This window comes from Leptonychotes weddellii, chromosome 16 (genome assembly GCF_054177405.1).
Source record: "Leptonychotes weddellii isolate Sample4059 chromosome 16, ASM5417740v2, whole genome shotgun sequence".
NCBI classification, from domain to species: domain Eukaryota; kingdom Metazoa; phylum Chordata; class Mammalia; order Carnivora; family Phocidae; genus Leptonychotes; species Leptonychotes weddellii.
Window position 1 is genome coordinate 46924328 of NC_138384.1, and position 17350 is coordinate 46941677.

The window sequence follows — 17350 nt, forward strand, 5'->3', positions numbered from 1 at the left end:
AAAAAAAAAAAAAAGAAGACTGTGGAGGTACTAGAATTCTGGAACATTGTGGAGAGGAGTGGTAAAGGTTCAATCTATTTTGGAGAGTAGTTTAGCAATTCCTATTAGTGTGAAATATGCAGTTACTCTTTGACCCAACAATTATACTCTTATGGAGGGGGTCTTCTTTCTTCTTTAGCATTTTTTATGTCTATTTTTTAATTGAAGTATGGTTGACACAATCTTATGTTAGTTTCACAATTATACTTCTTGTATATACTCATGAGGATGGAAATATGCCCATAAAAAGTTTCACTTTCATATAGCCACAACTTGAAAATTTCAAATGTGAATTCAATAGGTGAATAAATAAAAGATTATAATATACCCATATCATGGAATAATACTTAGTAATCATATATTATGAACTACAAATTCAACTTGGATCAATTTCGAAAGTAGTATGCTAAGTGAGAGAATCCAGAACACACAAATGAGTACATTTCTAGGAAATTCTCAAATAAGCCAAATTAATTCACCATGACAGAGACGAGATCAGTGTCACCTGGGGCTGGAGGTGGCAGCGATGAGCTGCAAAGAGGTTCCAGAAACACATTTGGGTTGGTGGTTATGTTCTATGTCTCCATTGTGGAGGTATACATTTGTCATAAGTCATAAAAATACGCACTTCAAGTGGTTACGTTTTATCTTATAAAAAGTACAAAGTTCATTAAAGGAACATCATGCGAACTCACAGAACCTTCCAGTCCATGAAAATGGTATATCTCTCTTTACTGTAAAGCCATCACTTTGGGTTTTCTGTTGTATGCCACAATCCTACATTTTGAATAACCTAGAATAAGGTGTGATTTTACTTACTGCAGACTCAATTCCTCATTTATCAGATGAGGCGCAAAATAGCTCTATGTTAGTAATGTTTAAGGAACATTTCTTTAGATACTACTGTGTTTGGAAGGTTTTACAACTGTACGATGGCAAATGCAATTATATATTTATATTGTATATATAGGCATCAACGATTTGCCAGATGCGGCTCCACAGAGTGAAATGGAAAATCACATGGGCAGAACCTGCGATTTTAATTGCAGCTGCGTATTCATTCCACCTATGTTTTCTGCAGTGACATGTGTTTTGAGCCACGTATCACCTTGAGAAGCTGATCTTTAACATCACAGGAAATGCTAATTTCTATCAAGAGGAACTAAAAAAATTGCTTCAGTCCATGCACCGCTGTATAGACAGCATTCATGGGAAAGATTTTCCACTGGCTCATGAACAATGTTCTCCCTTCTCTTTTACGTGAAGATACTACATTGTTTTCATTTTGGAGATGCCTTTGAAACTTCATGAGTCAGCATAATAGAAGTAAAAGAAGAAAGGACCCATCCTTGTATATTTAGAAAATATCCAGTAGGTCCACAGACACATTTAAAAAGTCCAGGTGTCTGCAGGTGTGAACCTCACAGGGACAAAGCGAAAGTGCAGTGTGTCTACGGAGAAAGTGGCACCCTGGGTGAGGACCATGTCAAGGGATGGACCAGGTCAGGCCCAGCTGTCTTGTCTCCAGTTCAGTCAACATAGATGTTCACTAAGTATTTGGAGAATGAATGAATCAGTGAATCAAGGGCTCCTGCCTTCTCTTCACCCAGGATCCCTTCTCTTCTTCTGCCCCAGAGGTTCACATAGACCTAAAGAATCCTCCACCTTGCAGGACAGAACACCTGAGGGTCTAGATGAGGCTGTGACCTTCCAGGTCTAGCCAGGAGTTGACTAGCTCCCTGGTGTAGACGATGCTGCTCAGACAAGCCCCTCAGATGGGAAGACCTTAGGAGATTCACAGTGTCCCGTTCCTCGCATGTCCTCAGAGGTCCTGGTCCAGTCTCCGGTGCCAGAGGGAGGTGCCGAGATGGGGGGCAGGACACGGGGTCTGCTGCTGGTCTCTCCTCCCTGGATGGGGCTCCCTGGTCTCTGGCCAAGGGTGCGGCTGCTGTGCATAGAGAGAGGGGGAGCTCCGGCACTGCAGTTCCTCTTCTGTGAACCACAAGGCCTTGTGCTCCTCCCCAGCTTCCCGTGGGCCCCCTCAGCCTCCCTCCCATGGCCTTCCTCTTCTCCTTCACTCACAGGAAGCCCACACACGCTCCAACTCAAAGATGCTGCTGCCGCCGCTTTTTCTGCCCCTGCTGTGGGCAGGTGAGTGGGCCAAGGGTGGGGGGCAGGTGGGCGGGGGCTGCTGCTGACCCTCGATTCCCCACAGGGTCATTGGCTCAGCATTCAAGATTCTGGTTGCAAGTGCCGGCGTCCCTGACGGTGCAGGAGGGCCTGTGTATCTCCGTGCCCTGCAGCTTCTCTTACGCCAATAGGTTCCGGACTGAGTCTTTCCCTGCTCTTGGCTACTGGTTCCGGGAAGGGGCCAGTGTACAGCAGGATGCTCCAGTGGCCACAACCAACCCATATCGAAAAGTGCAGGAGGAGACCCAGGGCCGATTCCACCTCCTCGGGGACCCCCGGGACGACAACTGCTCCCTGGACATCAGAGATGCACAGAGAAGGGACTCGGGGACATACTTCTTTAGGGTGGAGAGAGGGCCTTATGTGAAATATAATTACCTACAGAACCAGCTCTCCGTGCGTGTGACAGGTAAGGAGCAGACTCCAGGTGAGGCCACAGAGAAGGACAGAGGTCCTGGGTCAGAGCCGGGATGGGACTCACTTCCTGGGAGGGACTGGGGGTAACCCATGTCAGAACTCAGAGGCAGGAGCTGAACCAAACCCTGAGGTTTCTCTCAGGGCCTCACCTCGGACCCTCTTCCTGATTCCCGTGTCTCCTCATCTCCTCACAGCCCTGGCCCGCACACCTGACATCCTCATCCCAGGGACCCTGGAGTCTGGCCGCCCCGGAAACCTGACCTGCTCTGTGCCCTGGGCCTGTGAGCGGGGCACGCCTCCCATCTTCTCCTGGATGTCAGCGGCCCTCACCTCCCTGGGCCCCAGGACCCACGTCTCCTCAGTGCTCACCCTCACCCCACGGCCCCAGGACCATGGCACCAACCTCACCTGTCAGGTGTACTTCCCTGCAGCTGGTGTGATGGTGGAAAGGACTGTCCAGCTCAATGTCACTTGTGAGCATGGGGCCAGGATGCCCAGGTCCCTGAAGGAGTGAGGGGAGGGAAGGCCAGGTTGGGTAGCCTTGGTGTTTTACCAGGAGGTCTGGCTGAGTGTGGAACCTAGAAGGACTCAAGCCCTGTCCCTCCTTATTTCTGTGGTTTCTGGGGACAGGGGGATGCCTACATGTATCTCACATCACCCCACCCCACTGAAGAGGGAAATCCCTTCTTCCCATCCCAGGTGCCACACAGAACCCAACAACTGGTGTCTGCCTGGGACACAGACCAGGTAGGAAGGAGCCTCCCATCCATGGGGCATTGACTGGCCAGGGTCTCTGTCAGGTTGTGTCTGAGTGGGACTTGAGACTCAACGGGTGGGGGTGTGTTGGGGAGCTGTGGTTAGACATGAGAAGCCCCCTCAGTCCTCCTCTCCCATACCCTCTCTCTCTGGTCTTGCCAGGGTGACCTGCAGTTTTCTCCCCACCATCTTGATTATGCTCTTTATCTTCCTCTGGTCTCTGAAGGCCTGAGGCATTTTTAGTAACCTTTATTTTTAGAAGGGGAGTTTTTTTTTTTTTAAAGATTTTATTTATGTATTTGAGAGAGAGAGAATGAGAGACAGAGAGCATGAGAGGGAGGAGGGTCAGAGGGAGAAGCAGACCCCCTGCTGAGCAAGGAGCCCGATATGGGACTCGATCCTGGGACTCCAGGATCATGACCTGAGCCGAAGGCAGTCGCTTAACCAACTGAGCCACCCAGGCGCCCTAGAAGGGGAGTTTTAAGTTCTTGGCAAAATTGGGCTGAAGGTAGAGAGATTTCCCCAAAAGCCCTGCTTTTACATGCATAGCCTCTTCACTATCAACATCCCCCAACAGAGTGTACCTTTGTTACAATAAAACCTACATAGGCATGCGTTTATCACTAACAGTCCATAGTTGACATTAGGGTTCATTCTTGGTATTGTACCTTCTATGGATTGGAGAATTTATAATGACATGTATCCATCTAGTGGTATCATGCAGAGTAGTTTTACTGCCCCAAAATGTCTCTGGGCCATTCTTTCACTATCATTCCTCAGCCCTCACCTTGACCTCTCTCTGAGCCCAGCCTTACCCCCACTGTTCTATTCCCATTGGTAATGACATCTGGCCCCCACCTGGACAGTGAGCCCCATTAGGACTCTTTCGGTGCCCACCATATGGCTGATAGGTGATGCCCAGAGACACATCCCTCACTCTGGGTGTTGGGCTCTCAGGAGGCATGGCCAGGAAGGACAAGGAGAGCTGAAGCTCTGAGAATATCACTGCTTCCACCTGCTTCTGGAAGCACGAAAGACCACTTTGACCCTGAGTGATAGGGCCAGTGGAGGCCAGGAGAGGAGATTCAGACACCCTCCCTGGAAGGAAGGAGGGACTTTCTGTGTCCCACAGAGCTCTGTGCATACGTCTCTCTCTCTGGAGTGCCCACGAGGCCCAGAGTCTCTTGGTCCTGCTGCAGCCAGGTCCGGAGTCTGTTGCAGAGAGACCCTGCATGGGGAAGAACTTGGGTCCTAGAAGAGATGGCATTTGCTGGACAGGGTGCAGGGGCCAGATGGTGTGGATAGAAGGTGTCACGTAGACCATGTCCTTCTGGTGGAGGCTGAGGTCCTGCAATGGGTGGGAGACCTTCAGGGCTGAACCCTGGACAGGAGGGGAAGGGTACTTCTCTCTGCGTGCTAAAGAGGAGGAGACTCATGCCGGCTCATCAAGACTGGAGTTCACCCCACGTGTCTCTGTCTGCAGGGAAACTGGGGATCTGGTCAGGAGTGATGCTAGGTGCCACTGCGGGAGCTGGCATTACCACACTGTTCGCTCTCTGCCTCTGCCTTGTCTTCTTTGGGTGAGCTGGGTGGGTATGGGGGAGAGGGGAAAAGTGGAACTTGCAGGGGTTGTGAGGTCCTGGAGCAAGGGCGAAGGGTGCCAGGTACGCGTGTGTTCCCAGCCCTGGTCCCAGCAGTCTAGGAGCACGGAGACCTTGTTACAAAGCCTTGCTATGAAGGCTCCCGGGCTCACCCCACCCTCAAACTGCCTCAGAAGAGTGACCCTATGTCAGAGACTCTGGTGTCTCCGTCAGAGTGAAGAGCTGCAGGAGGAGAGCATCCTGGAGAGCAGTGGGCGTGGACGGCAGCCACCCGGTGGTAGAGCCAGCTCCCTTGGTGAGTGACGTGGGTGTCCTGGCGTGTAGACTCTCTTCCGCATCTCTTGGGGTGGCCCACAGCCATGCTCCATTCAGCATGTCCAGAAATGAGCTCATCACCTTCCTGCTTGTTTGAAAATGTAGGTTTTATTATCCAGGTGTCTGAGGTCAGCAGATCAGGAGGTGATTGCCACTGAAAAGGCACTCTGTTACTCACAGTTCCCAGGAGGAGAGGCACACCACCCCACACAGGACCACATGGATCAGGGCTAAGGTGGGTCAGGAGGCAGAGGGGGCAAAGGGAAACATGGGTAGGGCCTTTATTGCAGTTTCCACAGGAAAGGCACGGTGAGACAGGGTAAGCAGATTCAGGATTGGCTAGTTTGAATCATTTCAGCAGGCTCTGGGGTGTTGGGGCATCCCTAGTTGTTTGGTTCCTGGCCCTGGGGTGATTAGGCAGAGGAATAGTGGCCCAGGATGTAAGGAGGGGTTGGAGAGTGAGCTTTGGACGGATTGGTTTGCATGTGAAAGGCATGCTTGCAAGCAAGTCCACCATCTCTAGAGATTGGCTAGTTCTGGCCAGGACAGTTCCTCTAAGGTTAGCAAGGCCCCAGATGTCAAAGCCTCAGAAACATGTGGTGAATGCACTCCTAAGCATATTCTTCCTGCTGGTTGTCCACCTCCCTGATGGCACTTGTGTCCCTGACACTCCACCAGAGACCCGACCCTGTCCTGCCCCAGCCTTGCACTTCTTGCACCAATATGCTGCAGAGCATGTCTGTTCTTCTCAGTACAGCATAATGCAACCACTCCCTTTGAGCTGAGCTCCCCTCTTAGTCCTTATCCCGCTGCAGCCCTCCCACCTCTCCTCCACGAAGATCCTTGTCCCATATGCCCAAGTCTGAAAAGCACTCCTCCTCCACACTGCCGGAAGTCGGGTGCCCAAACAACTTGGTCTGGCATTTGGGGCAGGAAACCCAGAGTCACCTTCAATGCTGCAATCCCCCTACACCAGCCTACTCACTCGCCTCAAGCAGAGTGAGCTTTTTGCATCTCAGAATCGTTGCTTGGCGTGCGCTCCTTCTCATGTGTCTATGTCATCCTGCCCTAGTCCTGCTCATTTCCGAGCTCTGACTGGCATTTATTTATTTAAAACTCTGACTAAGGGGGCGCCTGGGTGGCTCAATCAGTTAAACATCCGACTCTTGATCTTGGCTCGGGTCTTGATTTCAGGGTTGTGAGTTCAAGCCCCACGCTGGACTCCATGCTGGGTGTGGAGCCTACTTAAGAAAACAATCAATCAATCAATCAATCAATCTCTGACTAAGGTGGACACCACTGAGGTTTCTGAGCACATGATCTGCAATCACCATGCATGCATTCATTCTTTTCTCAAATATCTCCCACTTGTTGATTGTTCTGGGTGCTTGGGTAATATCTGTGTTTTTACAAATACATATGTTACAAATATAAAATGTCCCTGAGGTCAAGGACTTACATTTATTGCTGGGGTGGGGGGAGATGAAAACAGTGAACAGATAAGTAGCAAAAATATGCAAGAAATTGATAGGAAATGGTGTTTTAGAGGGGAATTAGATGGAAGAATGAGGGATGACAGTCCTGGGGCTGGAGTCTTTGAGAAAAAAACCCGCCAGAGCCAAAGTGAAGGAGTGTAGTGTGAGCCCCGAGAGCATCACTAAGGCTCTATCTAAGCAAGGTTTGGGGGTTCTGAGGTTGGGGCATACTTGATGTGTGGGAGAAACAGCAAGATGGACAGTGTTTCTAAAGCAGAGCTGTGTGGGTGTGGGCATTGGGTAATGGTGGGTAAGAAATGAAGATGGAGAGGCATGGGGGCTGCAATTCATCATAATTACCTATGTATTTGGAGAAGAGTGACAATGTAAGGAAAACCACACAGAATTACTATTTCTGACACTTTTGGACACTAAATGTGTGTGTGGTTTTCCCCACACCAAATAATTCTCTCTGACACCAGCTGGGCGTCCTATAATTCAACTTAATTCTGACACTATCTACCCGGAGCTAGCATCAGATCCCACAGGTGATGGGCTCAGTCCCGCAAGGCTGTCCCACTCCACCTTCAGATGCCAGTCACAGCCTAGGCCATCACCTGTGCTTCTGACCAACTAACTGACTGTAAATCGGTGGTTCCCACAAGCCCCCTCCTCAGTTTTAATTAATTGGTCACAGCAGCCCACAGAACTCAGGAAGGCAGTTTACTTACTTTGTACCAGTCTATTATAAAAGGATGTGATGAAGGATACAGATCAACATCCAGATGGAAGAGATGCATGGAGCTTCCATCCCCTTTCCAGGTGTGCCCACCCTCCTAGCCCCTCCACATGTTCACCAACCCAGAAGCTCCCTAACCAACCCCCCCCCCAACCCTGTACTATTGGGATTTTTATGGAGGCCTCCTCACATAGACCTGATAGATCATTACCTCCATTTTCAGCTCCTCTTCCCTTCCTGGAGGATGAGGACATGGGGCTGAAACTTCCAAGCTTCTAACCACGGCTTGGCCTTTCTGTGACCAGCCCCCATCCAGGAGCCCACCAAGATTTATGTCATTAGAACAAAAGATGCTGCTGTTGTCCAGGAAATTCCAAGGGATTTAGGAGCTCTGTGTCAGGAACCAGGGTCAAAGACCAAACATTAGAACAGAAGATGCTCCTAGCATTCTTCTCACTTAAGAAATTATAAGGGTTTTAGGAAATCTGTGCAGGATATATATATATATATATATATTTTAAGTAGGCTCCACGTCCAATGTGGGGCTTGAACTCGACCTTGAGATCAAGAGTTGCATGCTCTATTGACTGAGCCAGCTGGGTTCCCCAAGCTGATGCTCTTTTTAATGGGATAACTCTGGCTGCTGCACTGAGAATGCCTATAGCAGGTTAGGGCAGAAAAGAGGAGACAAGATAAGGAAGACACTGAAATAACCCAGGCAAGAGATAAAGCAGACTGTATCAGTTTGCTAGGGCTCCCATAAAAAGATACCATAGATGGAGTGGCTTAAACTACAGAAACATTTTCAGAAACAATTGTGAAGGCTGAAGTCCAAGATCAAGGTGCCAGCAGGGTTAGCTTCTTCTGAAAACTCTCCCCTTGGTTTGCAGGTGGCTGCCTTCTCTCCATGTCCTCACCTGGCCTTTTCTCCGTGTACATACATCTCCAGTGTCTGTTCTTCTTATAAGGACATAAGTCATTTTGGGCCCTACCTTAATGTCCTTGTTTAAACTTAATTACCTCTCTAAGGGCCCCATCTCCAAATATAGTCACATTAGGTGTTAGAGCTTCAGCATATAAGTTCAACATATGGACACAATTCAGTCCATAAGACAGACTTAGTCCTGGGTAACAATGATGAATCAGGATTTGCTAATGGAGTGATAAGAGTGTGTGTGGGATATGAGCAAAGATAGTTCACTGTCTCTACCTAATGGGTGTGAGAGATGCCAAAGATGACTCCATAGATGTCATAGATGTTATAGATGTCCATACATGTTCATAGATGCCAAAGATGACTCCAGTGTGGTTGCCCTGAGCAACATAAGTAAGGGTGTCACCAATTCCTGAAATTACCAAATCTACAGGAATATATTTCCAAGAGGGGATCAAACTTTATTTTGGTTACTACAAGCTTAAGGTGCCTCTGAGATGTCCAAATGAAGAAGACAAGTAGATGGCAAGAGTCTGGAGCTCAGGACAGGGATTCAGGTAGGAGGCACAGAGGTTTGGGTGGCATCTGCATCAAGGTCCGATAGTGGATGAAACCACAAAGAAGAGGAGAGGTCCACAAATAGAGCCCTGGGAGAGCCAGAGTTACAAGGTGGAGATGACAAGAAAAACACTGAGAAAAAAGAAATTAGAAAGAAGAGGGTGTAGGGTTGGGTCCTGGTAGCCAAAGGGAGATGAAGCTTCAAGGAGAAGAGAATGCTTATTTGCTTCAAATGCTAGTAAGTCCAGTAAGATAGGTTCTCAGAAATGAATCTTAAATTTAGCAAGTGGTGTCACAGCTGATCTTGACAAAAGCAGATCTGGTTGCCTGGGAGAGGAAGTTGACTTGATTGGAGTGAGTTCAAGAGGAAAAATGGGAGGATGAGAAGTGGAAATACTCTTGAAAAATGTTGCCAAAAATCTAGAGAAATTAGCCTGCAGCAGAAAAATGGTCATACTTCTAAATCCCTTGGAGCTCTCTGTGTGATAGGAGCATCTTTTGTACTAACAAGGTGACTCTGGGTAAGCTCCTGGATGGAGAGCCAGAAAGACCACCCCATGATTAGAAGCTTGGAATTTTCATCCCTGCCCTGCCCCCATTCTCCAGAGAGGGAAGAGAGGCTGGAAATGGAATTAGTGATCAATCATGCCTACATGATGAAGCCTCCATAAAAATCCCAAAGTATGGAGTTCAAGGAACTTCCAAGTTAGTGAACACATGGTGTTCACTGGGAGAGGGTGTGGCAGCTCCCGCCCCCCCCCCACCCCGCCCCACCTCACCCTATGCATCTCTTCCATTTGGATGTTCATCTGCGTTGTGTCTTTTATCACATCCTTTTATAATAAGCTGGTAAACAGTAAGTAAACTGCTTTCCTGAGTTCTGTGATCCACTCTAGAAAATTAATGGAACCTGAGGTGGGGCTCACAGCAACTGCTCATCTATAGCCAGTTGGTCAGAAACACAGGTGACAACCTGGACCTCCAACTGACAGGTGAAGTGGGGGTGGGGGCAAACTTGTAAGTCTGAGCCCTAATCTATGGGATCTGGTGTTGTCTCTGGGTAGAGAGCGTCAGAATTGAGTTAGAGGGGCGCCTGGGTGGCTCAGTCGTTAAGCGTCTGCCTTCGGCTCAGGTCATGATCCCAGTGTCCTGGGATGGAGCCCCACATCGGGCTCCCTGCTCAGCCGGAAGCCTGCTTCTCCCACTCCCACTCCCCCTGCTTGTGTTCCCTCTCTCGCTGTGTCTCTCTCTGTCAAATAAATAAATAAAAATCTTTAAAAAAAAAAAAAAAGAATTGAGTTAGAAATGTAGGCCACCAAGCTGGTGTTGGAGAATTACATCTAGTGTCAGAGGTGTTGTGAATGTGGTAGCAGTGTGAGAATAAAGAAGACACACCCAGAAGACAACTGAGCTTTTCATAAACACCCTCCTGTATATCCTGTGCCTGAGAGACTGGGGTTCAGTTCATGATCAAGATGTGTGACCTTGGGTAGTAACTAACCTCTCTGAGAACTAGTTTCTCTTTCTGTAAAATAATAGTCTTTCCCACATAGGTCTGAGTGAGTGTTCAATAAAATTTGAAAGCTATCAATAGTTCTATATTTGTTACGTAAGAAATGTTTGATAAAAGAATGGAAGAGAGAGCAATGTCCTGTCAGAATCAAATTCACTTCATGGACACTCTCTGCCTTCTCTTCACCCTACCCCAGACCCCCACCACCCTGTTCTGACCCCTGCTTTGCTCTCCATACAGGATTGCCAGCAGCAGTCCAAGTCAGACCTCCCTGCTGACCCCACAAGCTCTGCAGGGGTGCCCCCCACCTTGGAGATGGATCAAGAGCTGTATTATGCCTCCATCAGCTTTCCCAGGATGAAGGAGGACACCTATGCAGAATACTCAGAGATCAGGACCCAGTGAGGAACCTCCTAGAGCATCAGTCTCAGAGGGAGCATCCGTACCCTGCAGGAAGTGGGACAAAGGCTGATTCTTGGCGAGTTAACATCCACATAGGCAATGGGTTTACAAATTCTTGAATGTGAATTTCCTGCTATATTGGAACTAAGGCTTTGCAATCAGAGAGGTCCGGGGTGGAATCCACGCTCTTTCATTTATCAACAGTATGACATAAGGCAAGCCACCTTACCCCTCCATGACTCAGCTTCCTGCTTTGCGAAATGGATGTAAGAAGTCCCTCCTCACAGGGTTGCCACGAGGAGTAAATAAAAGTGCATATAGAAAACACCCAGCAGAAGTCCTGCCGCACTGTGAGAGTTTGGTGCACACTAGTTCCTTCCCCCTTGAACAGAAAGGTGTTGGTGACATTTCACCTAGAGCCTGGGTGTGTTCTGTCTGGGACACCACATCAGCAATGTGTCAGTCTCACTTTCAAAACCCTCCCATGTTGTAATCATTTTGCAATGTATACATATATCAAATCATTACATTGTATAATTTAAACTTACACAATGTGATGTGTCAATTATATCTCAATAAAGCTGGAAAAAATAAACTGTAGATGCAGATGTATTACTTAGTGATAAATATTATTGAATATTTATCAGAAAAACAAAACCCTCCCCATGGGTCCCTTCCCTGACTTGGCCTCCAGCATCATCCCTCTCCCCTCCTGCATCTTCCCTTTCCATCCTGCCTGCCTCCTACTCGTCTTGTTAGAGACAAAATCACATATTAACATTTAGGGAATTTCCTAAAACTTAGGGCTAACCACAGTCAAAATACCTCTCCATCTCCTCAGCCCCAAAGACTAATTTACAAGCTTCTAATTTGACATTCCAGGTCAAGGGTCAGGAATTTTTTTTTTTTAAAGGGCCAGATAGCAAATATTTTAGGCTTTGCAAGCTGTAAGGACTCTGTAGCAATTATTCAAAACTAAGTGTTTGTAGTGCAAATGCAGCCATAGACATTCTACAAATGAATTAATGTGGCTGTGTTCCAACAAAATTTTATGTGCAAAAGCAGGCTATAGTTTTCTGACTTCTATTGCAGGTTGTTTTCAATTTCACCCAATCTACTTCTGCATCTCCATATCCTAAACTATCAATCGCTCATGTCATTCTCTAAATGCCCCCATGCTTGTCCATCCCTCACCATCTTTGTGCATCCACACCATCCCTCCTCCAGGAAGACACATCACCAGGTCATCATCTATCTGGCAACTTCTTATCCTCCAAAATAAATTGAAAAACAGATGTCAGGGTTGAGACGGTTGGTGGAGCAAGCAGGAAGTTGTAATCTTCCTCCTGAAAAGCCGAATATTTTACTTAAAAATCAGCTTAAATAAAAACAACCCCACATCCTCCAGTAGCACCAAAACCATGACAGGGATAAAGCATAATGCCATAAGATCACAAAATGACTCCTAAAAACAAATGGGAGATTCTGGTGTGGTGTAAAAAAAATTGTCTGGGGCCTAACTCTCCCTGCCTTACAGTGAAGATGGACAGCTGTCAGACTTCTGCTTATGATAATGTCAGGCTGGGTGACATGAGCCAACCATCTGTTCAAAACATGAAAAGTTGAGGGTTAGACTTCCAATCAAGACAAGTTGTCATCAGTACATTGTTCCCTGCTCCTCCCTCTACTTGCAACTAGAAACGCTGTACATGGTGCAAGAAACAAAGGAGAATTCTGGAATGCAGTAAGAAGAAGGTGAGTTGGGTTAGGCCCCCAGAACTCGGGGACTAATACAGAGGGAGAGCATCTCAGTACTCCCATCCAATAGAGGAAAGACACTCAGACCCATCATTTCCCAAATCGTGACTGAGAAACAGAAGGCAGCTAGGTAGGGCCATTTCTCTCCTGGATGGACGGGAGCCCTTTTGACAATCAGGCAGGCCCAACACCACCAGCAAGGGGCATCAATTGGAGCCAGAAATATGTGTCCAAGAAACACTTACCTTCTCCTTCAGACTTGAGATATCTTCTCCTGCCCTGAGGCACCGGAGCAGGTAGACAGAAATGGACAAAAGGATCCAGGCATACTGTCTAAGTTTTCTTCTTTGTCAAATGGGAAGACTAGCCTCCTCACTTTCAGAAGATGTGTGTGTGTGTGTGTGTGTGTGTGTGTGTGTGTGTGTGTGTGATGAAGGAAGCTATTTAAAGGAACAGTACAAAAGGCCAGAAGCAGAGGGCCTTAGCAAGAAGGCTCAGCCGGACGGCGCAGACAGACATCATCCACAGGAGGAAAAATACCTGAGAGTGAACAGGAGAGGCAGCAGGTGGAGAAGAGAGAGGAGGCCAGCTCCTGATTGTCTGCTTCCCTGGCTCCATCCATCCCCACCCCTTTCCCCTCCTGGCCCCAAACCCGGACATAAGCGTCTGGGTCAGGCCCTGCTGCTGAGCTGGGAGGTACTTGAGCTCAAAGCACAACACTGTTTCAGCACCTCGGACAGCACCAGCACACCCCCACCCCCACCCCCGGCCTGGGACTCTTCAGGGGTCAGTGTTTCCTGGGGGATGGAGAGCCCCCAGGGTGCCAACCATTTATCAGCCCCCAGTGCAGAGTGGGAGGAGCCTGCGGAAGGATCTGGTGATATCCTAAGTCAATGATGCTGGTCAGGGGTGTCTGGGACCTTGTAGGGTGTGCTTCCCTCCTCAGACTGGGGCTCTTTGCTCCCAGAAGGTGTTAACCAGGGATTGGGTGCTGTCCTGAGGTGAGGTTTAGGCATGGGTGTCCCCAGTAATTAGAGGAAATAACAAGGCAAATCTTGGGGCATTGTTGGAAAGAAAGTAGTAATCACTCAAAGAGGGGGTCCTTATGGCATTTAGAGCTTTTGTAAGACCTTGGGAGAAAGGTTTCCATTTGTTTTGTAACTGTCTTCCTATCAAGCCTGAATAACTTCACGATTTTTTTTCTTTCTCCATTTGAATTGATTATCACTCTTTCAGTCTGGGATGGGTTTTTCCTCTTTCCATGTTTTCTCACATTTCTGTCTGGAGGCTTCCCGTCCCTCGATAGGTGGTCTCAACCACTCCAAGACTCCCACCTCTGCCCAGGCAACTCTTGCAGTTATTAGCGCAGGCTGTCTTGAGTCCCAGAGTTGGTAAGTGGCAGGAAGCCTAGGTCCTGTTGAGGAACTTCATGCCCATCCAACATCCCCCCATTTGTGTTCCTCCTTTTCTGGTCCCCCCCCTGCTCAGGAATGTCTGCATGGAGGCTGACTTCCACCAGCCCCCTCCCCTATGGTCCCTCCAGGGTCTACTACACCGAGTGATCAGACTCCTCCCCAGGCAACCCCTTATCTGAGTCCCCGAAACATCAGAACAGTGTTCACCATTGGCCACCCCCAGAGCCAGCATCCTACAGGACACTGACCTCACTTGGCTTTTCCCTGACAGGGTTGGAGACCTCTAGAAAAGGAAGGATGAGAAAAATTTGAGCTGCTTTGTCTCTTAGGATGGGGGAATGTCCTGGACATGGGATCCCAAAAGGAGGGGCCAGGCATGGGAGCACTATGTTCATTGTCTCCCAAACCTCTCTCCTCACCCCTAACCCACCTCCACACAGTAGGGAAGCACTTTGTTGATTTTGCCCTGCCCCTACACAAAAAAGCAAATAAACAAATTTTTGGTCACCTGTCATTTCTGGTCTTCCAAACTTTTTCCTATGGTTGTGAGTGAGTAGATGCAAGGAGAGGAAAGTCACCTATATGTGATTTTTTTTTACCAAAATTGAAACAATACTTTAAGCAAGATTCTGCTATTTGTGTGCTTACCTTTATGTAAAAACTGCCACTTGACACGTATTTATCACCTACTATGAAATTTATCATTATTGTGTGCGAAGCGAGTCTACACTGCTTGTGAGAAATGCACATTCTTGCCTCCAAGGACTTACTTTCTATCTTGGAAACATAAATACATAGTCAAGGAAATTCATCTTCTCACCCGCTCTCTGCCCACCCCCAATATGTTTTCCACAGGGAAGCCAGAGGGAATTCTAAAGCCCAAGAGTCATTTTTAGCTTCTAACCCTCCATTGGTTCCCAGTTGCCCAAGTGGAAATAGTAAAATCCTTTAAGATGAACTCAAGCAGTTACATGGTCCATCTTATTAGGCTCAGGGGGCAGGGACCAGGTTCTAATACCTAGAACACACCACAAGCCAAAAAGACAACACATGCACAGAGGCGCAAACAAATTTGTTTTTTATTCTATCAAAGGAAGATTTTTTTTTAAGGCAACATCATGACCCTCATAGATATAAAATAAACATGTGTTAAAGATTTTTTATTGTGGCAAAAAAACACATACCATCAGATCTATCCTCCTAACAAAATGTTAAGTATACACTAGTGTTAACTATAAGTACTGTGTTGTACAGAGGATCTCTAGAAATTTTTCACCTTGCAGGACTGAACCTTTATACCCATTGGAGAGCAACTCCCCATTTCATTTAACTCATTATGAATGAGGGAACCAGGGCAGAAATTAAAGATGCCCAAATTTATATGGAGCAAGGGAATATTGAAATGAATTTGTGAATGCATGTAAAAGTGGCTTGGTGGGGGGATTCAAATCTCCCCACCACCAGACAGAATGTATATGTATGTCTATGGACAAGAATTATTTGCATTGCTATTAGTTATCTATAAATTATAGCATTTAAAATAGTTCAAAGGTAATAAAATGCTAGAGTCAGGTAACCCCAGAAGGGTATGCTCTAAAGAATACATATTTTTTTCATTGGAGACAGCCAGAAATCTTATTTTGCTTATTCTAAATATCCTTACAACTCTTTTTTTAAATACAGATTTTATTTTTTAAGTAATCTCTACACCCAACATGGGGTTTGAACCCACAGCCCCAAGATCAAGAGTCACATGCTCCACCAACCAAGCCAGCCAGGCGTCCTAATATCCTTACAATTCTTAAAGTAAATATTCATTGATCACCTAATGTATGCCAAGCATTTTTCTAGCCAGAGTGGATTCAGCAATAAATGGGAGAAACAAGATCCCTTGTGAAGCTTATATTTTAATGGCAGGAGAGACAGACAAGGAATAATTAAGTAGACCATGTGTTACGTTGATTCGTGATAAGGAGTTTGAAGAAAAACAAAAGAGAAAGATACAGAGGGAATATGAAATGGATTATACTCTCCAATATGTTGTCTGCGGATATCGTCATTGAGAAAATGACGTTCGAGTGTGCGCACATATACACACAGAGAAATCACACACACACATATACACACAGACACACACACACCTCAGACAGGTACACACAGACCACAAACACAGAACACACACACAACAGACACACTCATACATAATTTCCACCACAGCCACAGAAGGCGAGGCGTTAGCCATTGGCTCCTCACGCTGGGAGCTTTGCCCTGGGAAGCCTGGGGCCCTGATTCTCAGGCCAAATAGACCGATAGACCAAGGTCAGCCTTACCTCAGCCCAGCCCCCAGGACCCACCGCTCAACAAACGGGAGACAGGCGCCCAGGTGCAGGAGGATGGGCTCAGCCAGCAGAGAGGCCAGCTGGAGCAGAGGCCCAGGGACACCGTCCTGTCCTGGGGAGAGAAGTGTGCCCAGGTTTAAGTAAGAGCAAGGCAGAGATCAGAGCACAGAAGAACAGCAGATGTTTTCTCCAATTACCAAACCTGTCCCTTCCCTTCCCCTCCGTCCCTGGAGTGGCCCCATCCTACAAACTGGCTACTGTGTGGACTGTGTCCAGAGTGGGCCAGACCACCTGCACAGAGCACTTGACCTGTATGAACACATCTGTCTTCTTGAAAACCCCACCCATTGGTTTACTGGGGTTAACATAACGAAGTACACCGACCCGGTGGCTTAACTAACAGAAGTTCATTTTCTCACAGCTCTGGAGGCCAGACATTGTGGGCAGAACTGGTTCCTTCTGAGGCCTCTCTCCTTGGTTTGTAGGTGGCTGGTTCCCCACCCTGTGCTCATGTGGTCTCCTGTTTGTACGTGTCTGTGTCCTAATCCCTTCTCCTCCTCCTTCTTCTTCTTCTTCCTCTTCTTTTTTTTTTTTTAAAGATTTTATTTATTTATTTGACAGAGAGAGACACAGCGAGAGAGGGAACACAAGCGGGGGGAGTGGGAGAGGGAGAAGCAGGCTCCCCGCAGAGCAGGGAGCCCAATGCGGGACTCGATCCCAGGACCCTGGGATCATGACCTGAGCTGAAGGCAGTCGCTTAACCAACTGAGCCACCCAGGCGCCCTTCTTTTTTTTTTTAAAAAGATTTTATTTATTTATTTGACAGAGAGAGACACAGCGAGAGAGGGAATACAAGCAGGGGGAGTGGGAGAAGGAGAAGCAGGCTTCCTGCAGAGCAG

The 17350-nt window shown here is 47.5% G+C and overlaps 1 protein-coding gene across 7 annotated transcripts; it reads left to right on the forward strand.

Annotated features, from left to right (window-relative positions):
- The first annotated feature begins 2083 nt into the window (after positions 1-2083).
- LOC102726006 (myeloid cell surface antigen CD33-like) lies at positions 2084-11534 on the forward strand. Of its 7 annotated transcripts, none has more exons than XR_014141053.1 (7): positions 2084-2638; positions 2841-3119; positions 3346-3393; positions 4886-4982; positions 5217-5298; positions 5438-5553; positions 10778-10955. XR_014141053.1 is itself a non-coding variant. In XM_081807674.1 (7 exons), the coding sequence occupies exons 1-6, from the start codon at positions 2095-2097 to the stop codon at positions 5550-5552; spliced, it is 1179 nt and encodes a 392-aa protein (XP_081663800.1). In that variant the 5' UTR covers positions 2084-2094; the 3' UTR covers position 5553; positions 10778-10955. The 7 variants fall into 7 exon arrangements, 4 of the variants coding, with proteins under 4 accessions (XP_081663800.1, XP_030890807.2, XP_081663803.1 ...); XM_081807674.1 differs by having other exon boundaries at positions 5424-5553; XM_081807675.1 differs by lacking the exon at positions 5438-5553 and having other exon boundaries at positions 2094-2190; positions 2255-2638; positions 10778-11534.
- Positions 11535-17350: the final 5816 nt, after the last annotated feature.

Coding starts and splice junctions, on each gene's coding strand:
- LOC102726006 (XM_031034947.2), top strand. CDS start 2,095: ATGGCCTTCCTCTTCTCCTTCACTCACAGGAAGCCCACACACGCTCCA. Junction 2,639..2,840: donor GCTCTCCGTGCGTGTGACAG/GTAAGGAGCAGA, acceptor ATCTCCTCACAG/CCCTGGCCCGCACACCTGAC. Junction 3,394..4,885: donor CTGCCTGGGACACAGACCAG/GTAGGAAGGAGC, acceptor CTCTGTCTGCAG/GGAAACTGGGGATCTGGTCA.